Source organism: Perognathus longimembris, chromosome 21 (genome assembly GCF_023159225.1).
Source record: "Perognathus longimembris pacificus isolate PPM17 chromosome 21, ASM2315922v1, whole genome shotgun sequence".
In the NCBI taxonomy this organism is placed as follows: domain Eukaryota; kingdom Metazoa; phylum Chordata; class Mammalia; order Rodentia; family Heteromyidae; genus Perognathus; species Perognathus longimembris.
In genome coordinates this window covers 40188047-40209597 of record NC_063181.1, presented here as the reverse complement: position 1 = coordinate 40209597, position 21551 = coordinate 40188047, and the positions used below count along the sequence as shown (strand labels likewise).

The following is a 21551-nucleotide window of genomic DNA, read 5'->3' as shown; positions in this document are numbered from 1 at the left end:
GCCCAAGTCACATGGCAAAGCTGAACTCAGAACAAGGGTTAAGAAAATCCATCCATCAGGATAGCTGCTGCTGCTGCTTGTTCTTTTCTCTCTCTCTCTCTCAAATAAAATGTATTTTTATTTTCTTTAGGTAGCTGTACAAAGGAGTTGCCTTCAAGAGCAGTTTATAAATATTGGTGTCTCTTGACCAATGTAACCCCTGTTATTCTTACCCACCTCTTCCACCACTTTTCTTAATTTGTTGGTTATGTATTGAATTTTTTCCTATGTAACAAAGCAATTTATATAAATGTATCTTGATCTGTGTCTTCCATTCAACATTTTCACCCTCCTTCGATCCACCCCTTCCCTTATTCTCATTTCCCTCATTCATTCCTCTATCCCTCTCCTCTTGACCACCTCCTTGCAACCTACCTGTCTCCTAACTACTATTCTCTCAATCACCAGCTCCTAAGCCTCAAGCCCTGCCCATTTTCCTTGTTCTATGTACAGTTGGCACTTTGTATCTTGGGTTCCACATCTACAGACTCAACCAACTGCACAATGAAAATACTTGGGGAAAAATGAGTTTGTAGTGAACATGAACAGACTTTTCTTTCTTGTCTGTCATGGGGCTTGAACTCAGGGCCTGCACACTGTCCCTGACCCCTTTTGCTCAAGGCTAGCATTCTACCACTTTGAGCCACAGCCCCACTTCCGGTTTTAGGGAGAGTAACTGGAGATAAGAGTCTCACGGACTTTCCTGCCCAGTCTGGCTTTGCACCTCAATCCTCGGATCTCAGCCTTCTGAGTAGCTAGGATTACAGCTAGGATTACAACTTTCACATTGCACTAGGTATTAAAAGCAATCAAGTGATTATAGTAAGGAGGGAACATGTGTAAACACACTAAAAGACATCATTTTCTTTAAGGAACTTGAACATGTGAGGTTTGGGGGACTTGCCAGGGGTCCCCCACAAACATCCCCAAGAGGGATAGCTATCATCTGAAACCATGTGTCGTTTCTCTTCATTTTTTTCTCATCTCTCTCTTTTTTTTTGTTTTCTCTTGCTTTTCCCCCTTCAACTTTCTACTTCATTTTTACCTTTCAACGTTCTACTTCATGTTTTGAGTTCTTGAGATAGTAACTCGCTCTGCAGCCCAGGCTGGTCTGGAACTGCCTCAGATTCCCGAGTGCTGGGCCTACAGGCACGCACCAGCATGTCCAGCCTAAAGGGAAACACATTTCTTTTGCCTCATAGTTTCAGTCTGTGTGGGCTTGCTCCATTACAGAAGTCCTGTGGCAAAACAGAACATCATGGTTGCAGGAGCATATGGTAAATGAAGCAGCTCACCTCATGGTGGCCAGGAAGCAGAGAGAAGAGTATATCTGATCTGTCATACTCCCAGACAGCAACTTCCTCTAATTAGGTCCTATCTACCACTGTTTCTACTGATTCCTAATAGTCCACACTATTATGAATTCATCAATGAATTAATCCATTCGTTAGTTACTGGATTAATCATGAGGCCATAATTCTTATGATCCAATCACCTCTCAATTATTGGGACCAAGCCTTCAACACATAAGTTTTGGGGAAGACTTCATATCCAAACCATAACAAGAGGGAACTGCAATCTAAAAACTAAACAATTCCCTCCGCCTGAGAGTCCGACGTGGAAGTTGCAGGCGGGCCGGGCTGGAGAAGGAGACCAAGGCGGACCGAGGTGGCGGCACCAGGGCTGGAATTGAGGCGCTGCCAAGCCCAGGCCCGTCTGTGAGGATCGGCGAGGGAGGACAGGCGGTTCACCATGGGTGGCTTTTATTCAAGTATTTTTTCTAGTCTCTTTGGAACCCAGGAAATGAGGATTTTAATTTTGGGATTAGACGGTGCAGGAAAAACCACAATTTTATACCGTTTACAGGTTGGAGAAGTCGTTACTACTATTCCTACTATTGGATTTAATGTAGAGACAGTGACATACAAAAACCTTAAATTCCAAGTTTGGGACCTAGGAGGACAGACAAGTATCAGGCCATATTGGAGGTGTTATTATTCAAATACAGATGCAGTCATTTATGTGGTAGACAGTTGTGACCGAGACAGAATTGGCATTTCCAAGTCAGAATTAGTTGCTATGTTGGAGGAAGAAGAGCTGAGAAAAGCCATTTTAGTGGTGTTTGCAAATAAGCAGGACATGGAGCAGGCCATGACGCCCTCAGAGATGGCAAATTCACTTGGGTTGCCTGCCTTGAAGGATCGGAAATGGCAGATATTCAAAACATCAGCAACCAAAGGCACTGGACTTGATGAGGCAATGGAATGGCTGGTGGAAACATTGAAAAGCAGGCAGTAATTCAATCACTCCAACTCCTCTGAAACAAAGACATCGGAACAGGTGTGCTTCACATGACTACATGTAAAAACTGATTGATGGCATATACAGAACTGACTGCAACATCTGTAATATATATTAAAAACACACACACAAGTATTTGGTTGGAGGGAGGGATAACTTGCAAATCACATGAGTGTTCAATGTAATGTAAAATAGTTCTTCCTTACTCTCCTGTGTTAAGGTATGCTATTTGTATGGAGTTCTTACTCGAATATAGTTCTATTAAAGAATGCACTCTTCTCAGGGGGAAAAAAACCCTCCTATTTTTGAATTAGTGGTTGCATCTTGTTTGTATAGACACTAACAGATATATTAACTGAGGTTTTTTTCTCCCTTAAAATAAATTAAGTCTTCCTAAAGATTAGACTCAGTAGAGTAGGCTAGAAACATACTGTGTCCTATAGCCTTCATTTACTTACCTGACCACTGTTAAGCTTGATCATTTAAAAGCTTCAGGTTACAGCAGGCATGAGTATGATTCTGGTGGCTAACTTTACTGGCTGATCTGTAATTCTCATTCTAAGTACTTTATAGACTTCAAAAAGTTTTACATATATTGACTTAATTGATTCACACGTCATCCCTGTAAAATAGGCAGGGTATGTTGTTTAATAGTCCTTCATGGTTGTAGACTCAAGGTTTTGATAGGCTGGCTTGCCCACAGACATAGGACTCAAAGTAAGACTTTTGGGTCTGAAGCTTATCTCATAAATTATAATATATATTCCCGAACATATCAACACTGACAATATATAGAATCTAACTTGGAATTGTGGTAAAGTAGTCAGAGAACATTGAAAATAATGTCTATATAAACTTGTTTATGGTAATCTTACCTGATATGGTAAAAAAAAAAAAAGTCCTGGATGGTTATATTTGATGAAATTCACCACATTAAAAAAATGACATTAAAGAAAATAAAAAATATTTTAAGAAACAAAAAAAAAAACTAAACAATTTATAAGCGCAGTTGGAAAAAAAAAGTCCCTTTAGTTAACTAAGGATGCAGATAGCACCAGCTCTGTCTTCAGTATGGGGAATTAATGTAAGACATTCTATTTATCTGACATCAAGTAGCCATGAAATTATACCAAGTTAACATTTGGATAATGCAAACTGCCAGCCGCTCTCATGAGGAAAGCATGCAAAAATTACCTCAAGGGATGTAGCTTACAAGGTATTCCTAAAGGAATATGTGTAGGAAAACCAAGACAGTGACACTCTACTCTGGCATCTCTACTATTAAGAATGTACCTGGTAATAAGGCCCCAAAGCACATTAATATTATATTATCAGTTATCAGCTACCAAGCATAGATTGAGAAGTTAAAGGTATTTATTTAGGAAATAAAAATAGTGTTTTTGTTAGCACTAGAGAAATAATGTTTATTCTCAGATTTTTATAAACCATTAAACGTATCACTTCTTTTTTTTTTTTTTTTTTTGGCCAGTCCTAGGGCTTGAACTCAGGGCCTGAGCACTGTCCCTGGCTTCTTTTTGCTCAAGGCTAGCACTCTACCACTTGAGCCACAACGCCACTTCTGGCCATTTTCTGTATATGTGGTGCTGGGGAATTGAACCCAGGGCCTCATGTATACAAGGCAGGCACTCTAGCCACTAGGCCATATCCCCAGCCCCACGTATCACTTCTTGTTACATGGAGGGGAAATAAATGGAAGAAACATAACAGAAGGTAGCAATAGAAAATGCCAGTTCTTCATAAGGAAGCTTGGGCACTCAGCAGAAAATCTTTCTTTTCTTCCTGAAAAATTCTTGCTTCACTTTTTTCTTAGTGTGTTAGAAAATTCACAAAGCTTTTATTCAACCATAATGCCTTCAGTTTAAAAATTAAATGAGCCAAGCACCAATGGCTTACATCAGTGATCCTAGCTACTCAGGAGGCTGAGATCTGAGGAGCACAGTTCAAAGCCAGCCTGGAAAGGAAAATCTATGAGACTCTGGAAATGGAGCTGTGGCTCAATTGGTAAAGTGCTGGACTTGAGCAGAGAATTCAAGGATAGCATCCAGGCCCTGAGTTCAAAATAACTGAATTAAAGAATGTTTTACCCACTTGTAATTTGGCACACTAGGAAACTTTGGCCCTGAGAAGAAATTAGTGGGATCCTGCAGCTAGTTAGTGGTAGAAAGGGTCAGGGTCAGATTGTCTTCCATTAGAGTAGGGACTCTATTCCTCCCTCCTCCACCCCAAGTGGCTTTGCTAACATCAGCATGAGAAATGGTTATATGAAAATGCTGAAGGAAATAGCCCTATTAGCAGTCCTTTTGAAATGCTCGGAAAATCAGTGCCATTGAATATTTGGGGGCGGGGGGAATTCATATATAATGTAATCACCATCCCTTTCCTCAGGTACTGAATTCTGACTCAGAAAACAAAATTCCCTACCTCATCTGGTTATCAGAGCAGTGTAGTGAAGAGTCTGTTGGAAGTGACGTGAATGCACTCGTCATTAGCATTTTAATCAGGATGACTGTTAATGATTGTTGCTTATTTTTGCCATAGTTTACTTTCTGTCACTATAACAAAATACCTGAAGTTGGAAATTTACTGAGAAAGGGTTCGTTCATTCTGTTTCAGAGGTCCAAGAGAATGGCCCTGGGGTGGGAGGAGAGCGGGAGGGAGGGAGAGGAGGAAGGGAAATGAACCCACTTCTGCAAGCAAAGTCCAGAACAAATTATTGAGCGGTTTATTAGGGGGTGATCCCATGAAGGACAGAAACACAAACTGCAGGGGCGGGGGTCAGAAGGAAGCTGGAGTTGCCAAATGGCCGTGGCCATCAGTGTTGTTAGGACTCAGTGCTTTCTTCCTCTTACAGTCCTCAAGTCCCGGGGGGGGGGGGGGGACAGGGGACACAAGGGGCTTCTCTGAGCTGCAAATTGTCAAGAGGAAACGGCGATGGTCAAGGGTGTGTGAAGGGACCACTGTGACAGTGGGGTAGTGGTGGTGGTGGTGGTGGTGGGGACTGTATGGGAGAAAATTCAAATTAATCTCGGAAGCATTCTTGATTATTTAAAAATTAAGCATTATGATTGACCACCACAGAGCCAATACAGATGGGACTTTTCAACAATTTACTCTGTCGTTATGGCACAGATGACTCAGGAGGGATGGCGATTACACAAGTCAGGTGATGAGTGCGCTCCCTTTCCCACAGGGTGCTCTGCTCTCTCGCTGCCTCCCGGCCCTCCCTCCCTCCCATCTCCACCCCCTGGACGTGACTTGTGGACCCGGTCCATACATAGGAGTCTCAGGTATTCGACTATAGTGATAAAAACCTGACTAATCCAGTATTGCTGAAGTTCACAGTCTAGGATGAACGGGACCCCTAAGACATTCAGTATGTGGAAGTCCACTTAGGAAGTTCTTCCATGTACTTCGTGATAGTCGTGTGTTTTTGTTTTTTTTCTTTTCGTGCCGGTGGTGGGGCTTGAACTCAGGGCCTGGGGGGGGGGGGGCTGTCCCTGAGCTCTTCAGCTCAAGGCTAGTTGCTCTGCCACTGGAACCACCACGCCACCTCTGGTTTTCTGGTGGTTAACTGGAGAGAAGAGCCTCAGGGACTGCTGCCCAGGGCTGGCTTTGAACCCCCGCGCTCAGCTCTCAGCCTCCTGGGTGGCTGGGGTGGCAGCGACGGGCGCGGGCCCCCGGCTCCTGGGCTCCCTGGGCCGGCCGGCCGGCTCCGCTGCTCCTCCACCCCTTGGGCCTGCACAGCTTTCCACTAGCTACTTGTGAAGTTTGAACCGCGCAGGCTTTCTCTGCCCGGGGTTGGCTTTGAACTGCGATCCTCCAAAGCCTCCCGAAGAACTCGAATTGCAGGCAGGACCACAGGTACCGGGCTCCCTTTGTGGTGTTTTGTTTTGTTTTCCAGTGCTGGGCCTTGGACTCGGGGCCTGAGCACTGTCCCTGGCTTCTTTTTGCTCAAGGCCAGCACTCTGCCACTTGAGCCACAGCGCCCCCTCTGGCCTTTTTCTCTTTAGGTGGTGCGGGGGAATCGAACCCAGGGCTTCATGTACACGAGGCAGGCCATGTTCCCAGCCAACCCCCCCCCCCACTTATGTCTTTACATATCGCTTTGCTTCCACACCTGGAACCGCAGCTCCTCGCGGGAGACGACACAGAGACCCCTTGGGTAACGGGTCAGGTGCGCGGCGCTGGCTGAGGAGAGGCCGGGCCCGGGCCGGCGCGTCGTCGGGCGGCTCCCGGGGCGGTGGGCTGCGCGGGCGGGGCGGGGCCGGGGCCGGGGGGCGGAGCCGGGGGCGGGGCCGGAGCCGGGGGCGGGGCCGTGTCTGGGGGCGGGGCCTGGGCCGGGGCTGCGCGCGCTCCCCGCGCCCACCTCGCCAGCCGCAGCAGGAGGAGCAGGGCGCCGTAGAGCGCGGGGAAGAGGCTGTTGCAGGAGCCGCAGAGCGGGCCGAGCGCGGCCAGGCTGCGGCCTTCCACGGCCAGCAGGACGTAGGCGAGGATGAGCTGCGCCAGGGCCCAGGCGAGCGCGCGGTGCAGCAGGCGCAGGGGCCGCGCGCGGAGCAGCCCGCGGGCCGAGGCGTGGATGGCGCGGTCGGCCTCCACCATGACGGCCCAGCAGAGGAAGCCGAACACCTGGCCCGGGTGGAGGCCGTGCCACCAAGCGGAGAAGGCGAAGGTGCGGAGCGCGGCGAGGCGCCCGCGCCGCCGGAACGCGAGCCGCCGGAGCCAGCGCGCCGTGCTGCGGTTCCACGCGCGCGCGAACGCGGCGATGCGGTGCGCGCTCTCCAGCGCGCGCACGTCGGCGTCGGGGGCGGGGCCCGCGAAGCCCGCCGCGCCCAGCACGCACTCGTCCAGCAGCCACTGCGCGTAGTACGTCAGCCGGAGCCGCGCGGCGCGCGCCCACAGCGCGCGCACGCAGCCCGCGCGCTCGCAGCGCCGCAGCCCGGGCCCCGCGCGCCGCGCCAGCCCCGCGGCCGCCCGCAGCCCCGCCAGCCCCAGCAGCCGCCCGGCCAGCCGGCCCGGAGCCCCGAGCCCGCGCCCGCGCCCCGCCACGCCGGCCTGGAACCGCCGGAAGGAGCACAGCGGGCCCCCCAGCAGCCCCGGGAAGAAGAGCAGGTAGCTGACGCGGGGCAGCGCCTCCCACGCGCGCTCCCGCCACCCGGCCCGCCCCGGGGCCGCCGCCGCCGCCTTCCCGTCGCGGATGTCCATGCTCAGGGACGTGGCCCTCTGCGTCAGCAGCATGAGCGAGGAGAGGGCGAGGCAGAGCCTGCGGGGCGGCGAGACGGGTGAGCCTTCCCTCCCCCTCCCCTGCACCCCCCCGTGCCAGCCTGCCCTCCCCCTCCCCCGCCCTCCTCCCCTGTACCCCCCCCGTGCAAGCCTGCCCTCTCCCTCCCCCGCCCTCCTCCCCTGTACCCCCCCCGTGCAAGCCTGCCCTTCCCTCCCCCCTGTCCTCCTCCCCTGCACCCCCCCGTGCAAGCCTGCCCTCGCCCTCCTCCCCTGCACTCCCCCCCCTGCAAGCCTGCCCTTCCCTCCCCTGCACCCCCCTGCAAACCTTCCCTCCCCCCTGCCCTCCTCCCCTGTACAAGCCTGCCCTCCCCCTCCCCCTGCCCTCCTCCCCTGCACCCCCCCGTGCAAGCCTGCCCTTCCTTCCCCTGCACCCCCCTGCAAACCTTCCCTCCCCCTGCCCTCCTCCCCTGTACAAGCCTGCCCTCCCCCTCCCCCCTGCCCTCCTCCCCTGCACCTCCCCCCCGTGCAAGCCTGCCCTCCCCCTGCCCTCCTCCCCTGTGCAAGCGTTTCCTCCCCCCTGCCCTTCCCTCCCCTGCACCCCCTGCAAACCTTCCCTCCCCCTCCCCCCTGCCCTCCACACCCGCCCCTGTGCAAGCCTTCCCTCCCTCTCCCCTGCCCCCCCTGTAAGCCTCCCCTCCTCCTCCCCCCTGCCTTCTTCCACCCCCCCTGCAAGCCTTCCCTCCCCCCCTACCCTTCCCTCCCCTGCACCCCCGTGCAAGTCTTCCCTCCCCCCACCCCGTGTAAGCCTTCCCTCCCCCTGCCCCCCAGGGTAAGCCTTCCCTCCCCCTCCCCGTGCCTTGCCCTCCCCCCAGTATAAGCCTTTCCTCCCCCTCCCCTGCCCCCCCAGTGTAAGCCTCCCTCTCCCCCTGTCCTCCCAGTGTAAGCCTCCTTCCCCTCCCCCCTGCCCTCTTTCCCCCCCCCCGTAAGCCTTCCCTCCCCCTCCTCCCTGCCCTCTCCCCCCCCAAACCTTCCCTCCCTCCCCCAACCCCCCTTGCACTGTGTGGCCAGAACCATGCTCCACAGAGACAGATTCCCTCCCGCATCGAAGGCAGATGGCGCTGGGCACCAGTGGTTCTTCACACCTAGCACCCCAGCTACTCGGGAGGCTGAGGGCTGAGGTGAAGCCGGTCCAGGCAGAGAAGGCTGTCACGTGGTTCTCTCTAACCCCCAAGAAGCTGGGGTGGTAGAGTGCAAGCCCTGAGGGAAAGAGCTAGGAGACAGTGCTCGGGCTCTGAGTTCAAGCCCAGTAATAGCACACACACACACAATGGTGAGTAGGGAAGTCAAGTATTAGAGATACAAGTGAAAGAACGATAAAGAAATGGTAGGGAAATAGCAATTGTAACATTACTAAGAACAGCCTATTAACATTACGATTAGAGCCAGGTGTATGAGCATACCTAAAATCCCCAAACTTGAAAGGCTGAGGCAAGGAGATCATGAGTTCCGGGTCAGACTGGGCTACACAGTGACAAGTCTCTCAAAAAATAAATTAAAAAAGAAAAGTGAACTAGACAGATTAGGATCAGAGACCTGGGAGAAACATGACATCAAAGAAAGAAAAACTCAGCAATCTCTTAGGGGAGGAACACAAAGGCACGGTACCTATCTGCCTATGATCACATAAAACAATGTTTGTCAAAACCAACTCCAGGAAATGGAAGCAAGAGGGTTTTGTTTTCCTTGTTGCTGTTTTTGTGTTCACTTCTTTTTGTCTTGTTTGTTTATCTGTCTTTGGGAGGGTAAGAGGGCCACAGAAATGCAAGGAAAAAGAGTGAAGAAATGCAGCAGTGATACTCACTAGATGCCATGTTGAAAATGATTTATACAACTTGTGGGTGAGGATGGGAGAGAAAAACTGGGAGCGAGGGAGAGAAAAACTGGGAGCGAGTGAGAGAAAGGGGTGACATTGTCCGGCCCTAAAATGTACTCTTTGCCTGACTTACATAACCGTAACCCTTCTGTATGTACTTCACCTTTATAATAACAATAAAAATAACATTGTTACAAAGTAGTGAAGAGGTTACAGAAAGTTGAAATTTTCACTAAAATTTTATAGTGAAATTCTAAATTTTATTTTTTAATTAAGTGTAATGTGAATGTGTAAAAACAACAAAAGGGCCTCACAGAGTTTGTTTAATAAAAGCAGGGAACTCAAGTAGACTTCTGATAGGATTTCCTGAGGCTTATAAAATTTGCTGATTATTGTTTAGTTTTCATTTCTTTAGTGATGCATAATATCATACTTTTCTTACGTTTCTGATTTCACATACGCTTGTCTTTTCTGCATTTGTTTGTATACACTATTTTTAATTTGCAATGTTCACTTATCCCTTTAAAAATGACTTGTTAATATAGTAAGCATATTAACTCCTATCTGGCAATATATGTTACAATGATACGGTTTCAGTTTCAGTCTCAGGGATTTTTTGTTGCAGTTGTTTTTCTTCTTAAAATATGAACCAAGTGCTGAGGAGAAGGCGCTGTGCAACTTTGGGGTTTGCTAAGGACTGGATCAGGGTGTGATTAGTCATCGCCCCCCTGAGTTTCGTTTTTCAGTCACCTAAGTGCTAATGCCTCACATCTGCAATCCTCCCTACTCAGGGGGCTGAGCTCCTAGGATTACAGTTCAAAGCTAGTCCAGGAAGAAAAATCTTAAGAGTCTTTCTCCAGTTAACCAACAAAAAGCCAGAAGTGGAGGTGTGGCTCAAATGGTAGAGCACCAGCCTTAAGCAGAAAAGCTAAGCAAGTGCAAATGCCCTGAGTTCAAGTACTAGCCCTAAATAATGTTTTTTAAAAGTGTTCTAAATGGGGGCTGGGAATGTGGCCTAGTGGTCGAGTGCTTGCCTCATATACATGAAGCACTGGGTTCGATTGCTCAGCACCACATACAGAAAAGGCCAGAAGTGGCGCTGTGGTTTAAGAGGGACAGTGCTCAGGCCCTGAGTTCAAGCCTCAGGACTGGCATTAAAAAAAAAAAGTATCATAAATGTTTCCTCATCCACCATCAAAGGTCTGTGGAGGAGAGCGGGGTGCTGGTGGCCCACACCTGCCATCCTGTCTACTCAGGAGGCTGAGATCTGAAGATCTGGCTTCAAAGCCAGTCAGTGGGACTTTTATCTACAGTTAAAGCACCTGAAAGCCAGAGGTGGAGCTGTGGCTGAAGTGGTAGAATGCTATCCTTAAGCAAAAAAGCTCAAGGATGGTGCCCAGAATGGTGCTCCAGTACCAACACACACACACACACACACACACATCTGTTCTATGGAGGAGACCTGGCTGGTGAAAATCATATCTTCTAGAACAGGAATGCTGTCCTATGAAGAGAGAACAACACTGTCCCCAAGTATGGTCATGTTTATCTAAAGATCTAAGGACACAGGGCCTCTCGCTTGACTTATCCTCACTAAAAGCAGGACGGCTTGCAAATGCTACCAGCCCCTGTTAACTCACCTTCTGCTGGGGGCTGACTTCATAAGCCAGTCCTAGCACCTGGTCACCAATCCCTCAGAGCAAGCTTATATTTGGAGACAGGGCTTTCAAAGCACCTAATGCAATATGATTGGTGTCCTTGTGAGAGGGATTAGGACACAGATCCAGAGGAAGACCATGTGAGGATGCAGGGAGGTGACAGCCACCTCCTAGCCGGAGAGGAACCTACCCTGCAGAACCTTCACCTTGGACTTCCAGCCTCCAGAACTGGGAGGAAATGGAAGTTCTGTTGTTTAAACTGTCCAGTCTGAGCCGGGTACCAGTGGCTCACACCTGCCATCCCAGCTACTTGGGAGGCTGAGATCTGGGATCGCAATTCAAAACCAGCCCAGGCAGGGAAGTCCATGAGACGCTTATCTCCATTTAACCACTGGAAAACAAGAAGCAGAGCTGTGGCTCAGAGTGGTAGAGGGCTACCCTTGAGCGGGCGTGCTCAGGGACAGCACCAGGCCCTGAGTTCAAGCCCTGTAACTGACAAAGAAAAAGAAAATGAGCGGTCCAGCGTGTGAGCTTTACCACGGACATCCTAGCGGTATCCCACCCGTTTCCATTCAGGCTTGGCTCAGCCTCCTTCCCAGCCAGCCAAATCCTGCTTGACTTGCCCCTCCAGCCCCAGCGAGCCCCGGGCTCACTGCTCAAGCCCTGACCCGGCACGATCCACGCAGTCCTCCACGCAGTCCTCCTCGCGCCGCCTCTGCCATCTGGCCTTCCCCTCACACACACAAGCAGGTCTGATCCTCTGGAGAAAACTTCATGGTAATAAGTTGGGGGGGGTGGGGTGTCTCACTATGGAGCCCAGGCTAGAACTCATGATCTGGGTGCTGGGAGACGGGACGCTCACCATCACACTCCGTCTCCACTCACGGTGAAGACAAGCTTCCAGGTGTGTGAATGACGGCCACTCGAGACGGCAGCTGTCAGACACAGACCGACCCGGGCCAAGCCAGGGCGGAAAGCCCCGGGCACCGGTGCTTCGCTCCTCCTCCTCGCGCTCAGCTCACTGGCGAGCACACTCCTCGGGCTGCCGTGAGCCGGGTTGGTCTGGTCTGTCTAGATGGGGTGGGAGGTGGGCGGCGCAGTCTGAAGGGAAACAAAACGTCCACAGCGGCAGCCCGCACGGGAAGGCGGCGAGGCGCCCGGCGGTTGACACCGCGGCCCTGCGCGGCGGAGAGCCAACTGGGCCCCCCAGCACGTCCGGCGAGCCCCCGCCCGGGCCGTGGGGCTCCCGCGTCACCCTCTCCTGGGCACAGTGACGATCACAGCTAAACGCCATAAGCCCTGCCAGGTAGCTAGTGCGTAGTGGCTGTGTGTAGTCGCTGAATAAATTTACAGTCACCACCCTTAATGCTCCTAACAGCCCTTCAGGATAAGTACTGCTGTTTGTTTGGTTTTTGTCTGTCTACTTAACCTATATACTTTTTTTCTAGATGAAAACATTAAGTCAAGCGTAGCAATACATTCTTGTCATCCCAGCTACTCAAAAGGCGGAGGCAGGAGAATCTTGGTTCAAACACCAGGTCAGGCAGGGGCCGGGAATGTGGCTTAGTGGTAGAGTGCTTGCATGAAGCCCTGGGTTTGAGTCCTCAGCACCACATGAACAGAAAAAGCCAGAGGTGGCTGAAGTGGTAGAGTACCAGCCTTGAGCAAAAAGAAGCCAGGGACAGTGCTCAGTCCCTGAGTTCAAGCCCCAGGACTGGCCAAAAACAAAACAAAACGGGTCAGGCAAAAACTAGACATGCTACCTTCAAAACAAACTAAAAGCAAAAGGGTTGGGGCAATGTTCAAGTGGTAAAGTCTTTGCTTGACAAACACGAAGTCCTGAGTTCGATCCCCAGGACTGCCAAAAATAAGAAAGGGAGGGAGGGAGGGAAGAAGAGAGAGAGGAAAGGAAAGAAAAAGAGAGAGAGGAAGGTTGAGTGTGAGGCTGAGACACTGTCCTAGGCGTGACTCTCAGACAGGGAGGATGAGGATTCGCACTCGGCCCCTCCCCGGGGCAGCCCAGCAGACCGAGAGCCTCACCTGGCCGAGGGAGGCTCCTGCAGACAGTACTCCGTGTAGTGCAGGCCCAGGTGACACAGCGTCTGCCAGCTCATCTGGAAGAAGAAAGTCCACCGGTGGACGTCCTGCGGGCCCAGGGTCGACAGCAGAACGGTGGCCCCGAGGGCGGAGGTGAGGACGAGCAGCGCGTAAGGGCCCATGGAGGCCGCGGCCAGGGCCACGCCGCCAGCCAGCAGAAACAGGTACCTGAGGGGAAACGGGCACGCCGGTGACGCCCGGAGTGAGGCGGCCCACGAAGCCCCCGCCACGCCCAAGCAGACCGCAACATCCCGGGGCGCCAGCACCCCACGCCTGAGGGCCGTGGCTCAGAACCAGCACAGGCAGGCAGATCTCCACGACTCCTCTCTCCAGTTATCCAGCAAAAAAAAGCTGGAAGCGGAGATGTGGCTCGAGCGGTAGAGTGCCGGTCTTGGGTGGAAGAGGCAAACGAGAGTGTGAAGCCCTGAGTTCAAGCCCCAATACTGGCATTAAGAATAACTAGTAATAATGAGACCATCACACCAGAGCCCCCTCTTGATCTTCTGAAGCCAGGGCACCCTTGTAAACCACCATCTCAGAAGAAAACTACGGCTCCTCTCTCGAAGCTTCTCCCTGGGTTTGTGCCGCATCTGAGTGGAAAAGCACATTCTTCAGAGGAGGAAGAACTCAGCGCTCCATTGCTACGGCCGGGCGCCGCCCCCATCTGCCCAGGACAACCGGGTGGTTATCTAGCCAGGCTTCCATGCAAGGCCCGCCACCCCTATCCCCAGCAGTCCTGGAGGGCTTGCACCTGCTTGCTCTACCACCTGAACCACTCTGCCAGCCCCTTTTGTCTTGTTTTTTTTTTTTTTTGCCAGTCCTGGGCCTTGGACTCAGGGCCTGAGCACTGTCCCAGGCTTCTTTTTGCTCAAGGCTAGCACTCTGCCACCTGAGCCACAGCGCCACTTCTGGCCATTTTCTGTATATGTGGTGCTGGGGAATTGAACCCAGGGCCTCATGTATACAAGGCAAGCACTCTTGCCACTAGGCCATATCCCCAGCCCATCTTGGTTATTTTTGAGGTAGGGTTTCCCCTTGGGGCTGGGCAGGTCTGCACTGTGATCCTCCTATTCTCTCTCTCTCTCTTTTTTTTTTTTTTTTGCCAGTCCTGGGCCTTGAACTCAGGGCCTGAGCACTGTCCCTGGCTGCTTTTTGCTCAAGGCTAGCACTCTGCCACTTGAGCCACAGCGCCACTTCTGGCTTTTCTGTTCTTTAGATCTTAGAGGAGTTCCTGTTTGTTTTTATAGTTGATTAACACGCTTGTGAACCATCTTCAGTCATTGCAGATTGAGTGGCCTCAGCATCTTTACAATGTCCGGCCAGCACCATTGTTGGTCTTTTTCCATTCCTGTGACATCTCCATTTTGTTTGCCATTTCCTTCAAGTCTTTTTCTCCTCATATACACTGCATCCTGCAAGTCTACACGTGGGTACGATGTAAGGAATTGAAAACCATGACGGTTCTCTTGTCATCCCCAAAATAAGGTCTGAATATCAATACGAAGGGGATGCCTGGTGTGGCTTTGTACATTTTGTCTAGTTTTTCCCAACTTATTTTTTGCATTTTTATTGTTATTGAAAAGGTGGTGTACAGAGGGGTTACAGTTACATAAGTCAGATAAAGAGTGCATTTCTTTTTCAACCATGTCACCCCCTCCCGTGCTCTCTACCAGTTTTCTCTTCTGTCCCCAACCACAGGTTGTGTCGTTCATTTTCATCTTAGTGTCTAGTGAGTACCACTGCTGCGTTTGTTCACTCTTTGTCCCACCATTGCTGTGCCTCCTACCCTCCCGAAGACAAACAAAAAGAAAAGAAAGCAAACACACCGACCAAGAAAAAGCCTCTTGTTTCCATTTTCTGGAGTTCATTTCAAAAATATTATTTTATAGGATCAGATGTGTGTAGCTATCACACCTTCGTGATGCTCTCCTAAGACTGTCCTCCTTAGGTGTTACTCTGTATGAATGCCTAGACACCTGTATAGTTTATCGTGTTCTCCTCAGCATGAATGCCTTCCTGGGTAATGGCCATCAACACTCATTGCCACTGAAGCCTGCATTGGTCAGGACTCCCTGGTCTCCATGGTTACTGCGTCTTCCAATGCTGGGAAGCACCTAGGTGGATGAAGTAGTGGTTCACCCAGCCCCTGCCTCCCCAGCCAAGGCCACAAGGACCTACAAAGGCCTGGGAGGCTTGACGAGCATTTGGTTTTCTTCCTGCATTATATGTAGGGTTTTCAAAAATTAGACCACGTAAAGAAAGCTGAATAAAGGTATCAGAAAACATCAAATAGGTTTGGTCAGTAAGAGGAAGTGGAGGAAGCCTCTATTTTCTCTACAAACTCCAAACCAGTGACTACGTCGCAGGGAGCGTATCACAGCTCTGCACAGGGAAGGACATTCCACTCATTGGCGAGAAAGACTTTCTTAGGGATGCCAATAGGTGCCTAAGTAGAGATGTTGTATGCCACCAAGCCTTGAGCTACTTCTGTGCTTTTCATTGAACCTCCACCTAGGAGGACTCCACCGTCCCCTAAAGCTATGATCTAAGTCCTCACTTGCTGTGGAAAAGGAGGGAGCCACTTATTTCTGTACAGCAGAAGTCGCCAGAAGCAGCCTCCCCATTCAGAGGCCACTACTCTAGGGGAATTACAAACATTGAAATGTCTACACAGGTGCACAGTGAAGAATGGGTAATGTACTGTGTGCTTTCAATCTTATTTATTTTCTTCTAGGCACTGTACAAAGTATCCTTTATGAGAAATATTTTTACTTAGGCTTTCGAAAAATCCCATTAGCCAAGTACCAGTGACTATGCCTGTAACCCTAGCTAGGCAGGAAGCTGAGATCCGAGGATCAGAATTCAAAGGCAGCCTGGGTAGAAAAATTCAGACAGCTCTGTTTCCAACTAACCAGCAAAATATTGGACAGGAGGTGTGGCTTAAGTGTAGAGCGCCAGCCATGAGTAGAAAAAGCATAGCAAGAGCTTCCCACTTTGGATTCAAGCCCCAAGTACTGGAGCAACAGAGGATAACACCACAAGCCAGGCATTATTTCTATCCTATAGAGAGAGTTTATTCACACAGGGTCTCTCAATCAGTGAGGCAGTTAGGACTCAACAGGCCAACTTCAAAGTAACCGGAGGAGGGCTGGGAATATGGCCTAGCGGCAAGAGTGCTTGCCTCCTACACATGAAGCTTTCGGTTCGATTCCCCAGCACCACATATACAGAAAACGGCCAGAAGGGGCGCTGTGGCTCAGGTGGCAGAGTGCTAGCCTTGAGCGGGAAGAAGCCAGGGACAGTGCTCAGGCCCTGAGTCCAAGGCCCAGGACTGGCCAAAAAAAAAAAAAAGAAAGGCAAAGTAACCGGAGGATAACTCAATTCCCCAATTAACTCTTTTGAACTGCTTGTTTTATTTGATTGTTTTGTGATTCTTTCTCAGTAGAACACCTCCATCTGCCAAAAGCAAAGTTAAGGACCATCAACAAGTAAACATGAGGTGACATGCCATAGTTTAGTGACACTCAGATTGTATTGAAGAAAATCCAGTTAGGTTGGAGTGTAATTTAGTAGTAGAACACTTACTCAGCATGTGCAAAGCCCTGGGATAAGTGGCCAGCAAGACACACACACACACAGACACACCAGGAGAAACCCTAATAGTAAAAGTTCTCATTTTCAAAGTAATCATCGAGAGATGGCCTTTGAGGAAAGGATTTTTCCCTATTCAAAAGGACATCCACTAAACTTTATTTAAAATTTAAAATAGAGGGGCTGGGAATATGGCCTAGTGGTAGAGTGTTTGCCTCATATACATGAAGCCCTGGGTTCGAGTCCTCAGTACCACATATATAGAAAAAGCCAGAAGTGGCGCTGTGGCTCAAGTGGCAGAGTGCTAGCCTTGAGCAAAAAGAAGCCAGGGACAGTGCTCAGGCCCTGAGTTCAAGCCCCAGGACTGGTAAAAAAAGAAAATTGGTATACAGTCAAGGTACACTTTGATTTACTTCGCCGAGAAATCATTTAAAATCCCACTTTGTTAGCCGGGTGCCGTAATCCTAGCTACTTAGGTGGCTGAGATAGGGAGGACTGCAATCCAAGGCCAGCTCAAGGAAAACGTTCTCAAGAGAAAGCCAGGTACCAGCGGCTCATGTCTGTAATCCAAGGACATGCCTGTCATTTCAGGAGGCTAAGAACAGAGGACCAAGGTTCAAAACGAGCCCAGGAAGGTCTGTGAGACTCTTCCCTACAACTAACCACCAAAAATCGAGAAGTAGAGCTGTAGTTCAAATGGTATAGTGCCAGCTTTGTGTGAAATAGCTAAGAACTTGAGTTCAAGCCCTGTGACAGGCATACACAAAAAAAGTTCTCAACACTCCTTAACTGATTGGTGGGTATGATAGCACATGCCTGTCTTCCTAGCTACAAAAGAAAAGACTTAAACAGGCAGATCAGAGTCCAAGCATGTGCCGGAGCAGGAAGCAAGACCGTACCTCAAAAAAAAAAAAAGGCACAGCTGGGCACAGTAGCTCGTGCCTATTATTGCCAACAATCCTAGCTACTCAGGAGGCTGAGATCTGAGGATGGCAGTTTGAAGCTAGTCTGGGCAGGAAAGTTTGTGAGACTCTTGTCCAATTAACCACCAACAAGTCACAACTGGAGCTGTGGCTCAAGTGGTAGAATGCTAAAAAAGAAAGAAAAGTCTAGGGCCAATGCCCTGGCCCTGATTTCAAGCTCTAGGACCATCATCAAAACCAAACAAAAGAACAACAAAAAACGGTTACATGAAAAAGAATGGTGGCACGGCTTGTGAGTAGAGCATCTGCCTAGCAAGTTTCAGGCCCTGAGTTCAACCCTATACTGCCAGGAAATGTACATTTTTACAAGCATAACATTTCATTGTTGATTTATATAAAATTTAATTTTATTGCAAATGAAATTGGAACTGCTCAAGAATATCTGAGATTTGGGGTTGGACAGAGAAGTTCCTCTACCATCCCAATTATTCATCTCTCCCCAGTTTTTTACCCATTTCCCACTTAGTAGGAGCCTATTACACTTGGACTCAATGCACACGATGTCAGTTTGCTCCATTTTACATAAATTCTACCAACAACCGACAGTCAGTGGCAGAGATGGTAAGCTAAAACCAAGTGTAACTAATACATGATCACATTACATTCAGTCTGCTCTGTGCTTTCCACCCTATTAAAGTATTACAAAATTCAAGCGCAAATCCAGCTTACCTGGCCCGAATGGAAAATGAATCCTTGTTGCAGAGATAACGAAACAGCAGTGCAAAAGGAAAGGCAGCCCCTTGGTACAATGACACAGGGTAGACGATGAACAGTGGAAGCCAATCCATTATGAACTGGGACAGACACACACACACACACACACACACACACACACACACACACACACACACACACACACACACTCCTCCTGAGAGCCTTCCTGCAGGAGAAACGGCAGCCAGGTTCTCCCTGGCCTTTTTATCTGGTTTGGAAGCCCTGGGTGAACAAAAGCTCTGGAGATAAGTAACATACCAGGCGGCTTTTCTGATCATGGAAACTGTGCTAGGAAACCAATAAATTTTGAAAACATCGCTTTCCGAAGTTGTGCTCTAGAGTATACACAGCACAACATTTATCTTTCCACAGCTCCTGCTGTCATAGTTTCTTCACTAAGTGAATGACACATCTCCCAGTCCTGGGCTGGAGCGGCAAGTGAACCCATGAGCGGGTTGAAGGAGCGCAGGATCGCAAGGCAACAGAAGCCAAACAAGATTGCCCCTACCTAACTCCAAGTCTCAGCCAAGCTCTGAGCCCTCGCGCCTGTTAATCCTCGCTACTCACTAGGCTGAGGATCAAGGTTTGAAGCCAGCCCAGGCAGGAAAGTCCATGAGACTTTAATTTCCAGGAGACTCTTACTTCCAATTAAATTACCAAAACACCAAAAGTAGAGTCGTGGCTTAAGTGACAGAGCACTAGCCATGAGCCAAAAAAAACAAAGCTCAGGGACAGTACCCAGGCCCTGAGTTCAAGCTCCAGGAAAAAAAAAAAAAGAAAAGAAAAAAGGTTAAAACAAAACATAGCTACCACTTCTTTCTGCAGCTTCATTTCCCACGCCACGCCCCTTATGAGACTCTGCAGTCATCTCTCCGTCATTGCTCTTCACAGACACACGGGGAGCTCTGTGAAGGAGGATTTTCTTACGCTGGTGCTGTGTCCTTAGTCAACAGGACAGCCCTGCATACACACTGTGTACTCAATAGAATAAACACCTGTCCAATTTGAAAAGGTTTTGATGGAGCACCAAGGTGAAGAGGAAATATTTAAAAAGAAATTCCTTGGAGAATGGACAAGAAACATGACGATGACTTCCTAGAGGCAGAATGAGAGGCCGTGTCTTGGCTAGGAGAGACCCATTTCCTGAACCCCAGGCTCAGCTAGTTTTCATCACTGAGGACCCCCATAAGAGCAAGCAACCTTAAATAAAGGATGAGGAGATAGGGCTGGATGGGAAGAGAACCTTGGGGCAAGGATCGTCTCTTAGTAACTACCAGCAATGCGCAGATGAGAAGACTCAAGAGCTTCGGACCAAAGGTTGAGGACCTTAGAATCAATCAGTTCACCTCTCTGAAACCATGCTCCTTCCTGTCAGACATAACGATAAATTACACATAATAATGCCTGTTCAATAGATTAGAAACATTAGATGAACCATGGAAAAAGTACCGAGTATAAACTTGGCTTGCTGAATGCACTCGAAGGTAAATCAACTGGATAATAAAATATATGAGCATTGTTGGAGAAGTATCACCCTAAGGCCTATGCACTACAGGCTGTCACCAGTCTGTGGTTGCAGTGGGAAGCGGTGGAACTTTTAAAAGCTGGAACTTGAACCATGAGCTGGTGGCTCATTCCTGTAATCCTAAACTACTCAAGAGGCTGGGCTCTCGGCTCAAAGCCAGCCAGGGCAGCCTATGAGATGCATCTCTAATTACCAAAAAACAAAAAAACAGAAATAGAGCACTAGCCTTGAGCAAAATATCTCAGGGACAGAGCCCAGGCCCTAAGTTCAAGGCCCCAGAACAGGTGCACGCGCACACACACACACACCACACACACACACACAAGCTGGGGTCTAGCAGAAGAAAGTTAGCTGGGGAGGGGGGTATGTCCTTGAAGGGACTCTTAGGACCCCAATCTCTCTATCCGTCTCTGTGTCTCTGTCTCCCCATCCCTCCCCCCCACCCACCTCTTTGCTTCCATGCTATCATGAGATAAACAGCCACATGCTACTAGCATCCTGTTCTGTTCTCTGGCTGGCTGTTCCTCTGGTTGCACACCATCTATATCACGCCAGGGCCACACAGCAGAAGATGCTGGGGTGGAGCAGAAGAAGTGGGGGGGGGGGAGGCAGCAGGTGGAAGTTGTTGCTGTGGAGAGAAGCTTCGCTTTTTGGAGAAAGTTGTGACTGAGTGACTGAGCACCGAGGAAGACCAGGAGGAGTGCGGTGCTGGAGGGGTAGATGGGCGGGACCTAGTCCATACACAGGCCGTGCAAAGTAGTTCAGGCTTTAAGAGGAAACAGAAGGAAATGAGCTGGCTTTGATTTTTAGAGGATGATTTGGTCTCCGAGAACAGGATTTGGGAGTTGGTTGGATCAGGGGGCATGAGACTAGATGTTCAGGGTGGAAAGATCTGATTTGGAAGCTGGGATTCGATTAGGGATGGTGGAGTAACTATCACAAAAGTGGAAGAACGAGGCCCCAAAGGTGGAAGAGCCGAAATGGCGAGTGCATTACATATGCAGAATCGAGCTGTGCCAAGAAGAGAGTCAGGAGCCTGGCTTGAGCAACTGGGTGAAGGGCAGGTTCTTTTCTGAGATGAAGATCAAGGAACAAGGGGGCTGGAGGGAGGGTGTGAGTGTTCACTAAAAGCTCCTGTTTGAAATGCTGGAGGGGATGCGGGGAAAGAGGAACCCTTCTCCACTGTTGGTGGGAGTGCAAATTAGTACAACCACTTTGGAGAACAGTATGGGGGTTCCTCAAAAAGCTCAGCATAGACCTACCCTATGACCCAGCCATACCACTCCTAGGCACCTATCCGGAACAACAGGATCCAGGATACCATAAAGACATCTGCACATCATGTTTATCGCTGCACAATTCACAATAGCCAAAATATGGAAACAACCCAGATGCCCCTCTACAGATGAATGGATCCAAAAAAATGTGGTACTTATACACAATGGAATACTACATAGGGATTAGAAATGGTGAAATATTGGTATTCGCAGGGAAATGGTCAGAACTTGAACAAATAATGTTGACCAAGA

General features: G+C 49.6%; 2 protein-coding genes across 2 annotated transcripts; one reads left to right on the top strand and one right to left on the bottom strand.

Moving 5' to 3' along the window:
• The first annotated feature begins 1652 nt into the window (after positions 1-1652).
• LOC125339616 (ADP-ribosylation factor-like protein 1) lies at positions 1653-13733 on the top strand. Its single transcript, XM_048330825.1, has 2 exons — positions 1653-2955; positions 13723-13733. Exon 1 carries the CDS (start codon positions 1792-1794, stop codon positions 2335-2337), a length of 546 nt encoding a protein of 181 aa, XP_048186782.1. The 5' UTR covers positions 1653-1791; the 3' UTR covers positions 2338-2955; positions 13723-13733.
• Positions 6447-18582, bottom strand: Mboat4 (membrane bound O-acyltransferase domain containing 4). The gene is made up of 4 exons (XM_048330534.1): positions 18453-18582; positions 13153-13377; positions 6728-7621; positions 6447-6606 (listed from the first exon to the last, which is right to left on the bottom strand). The coding sequence occupies exons 1-4, from the start codon at positions 18569-18571 to the stop codon at positions 6447-6449; spliced, it is 1398 nt and encodes a 465-aa protein (XP_048186491.1). The 5' UTR covers positions 18572-18582.
• Positions 18583-21551: the final 2969 nt, after the last annotated feature.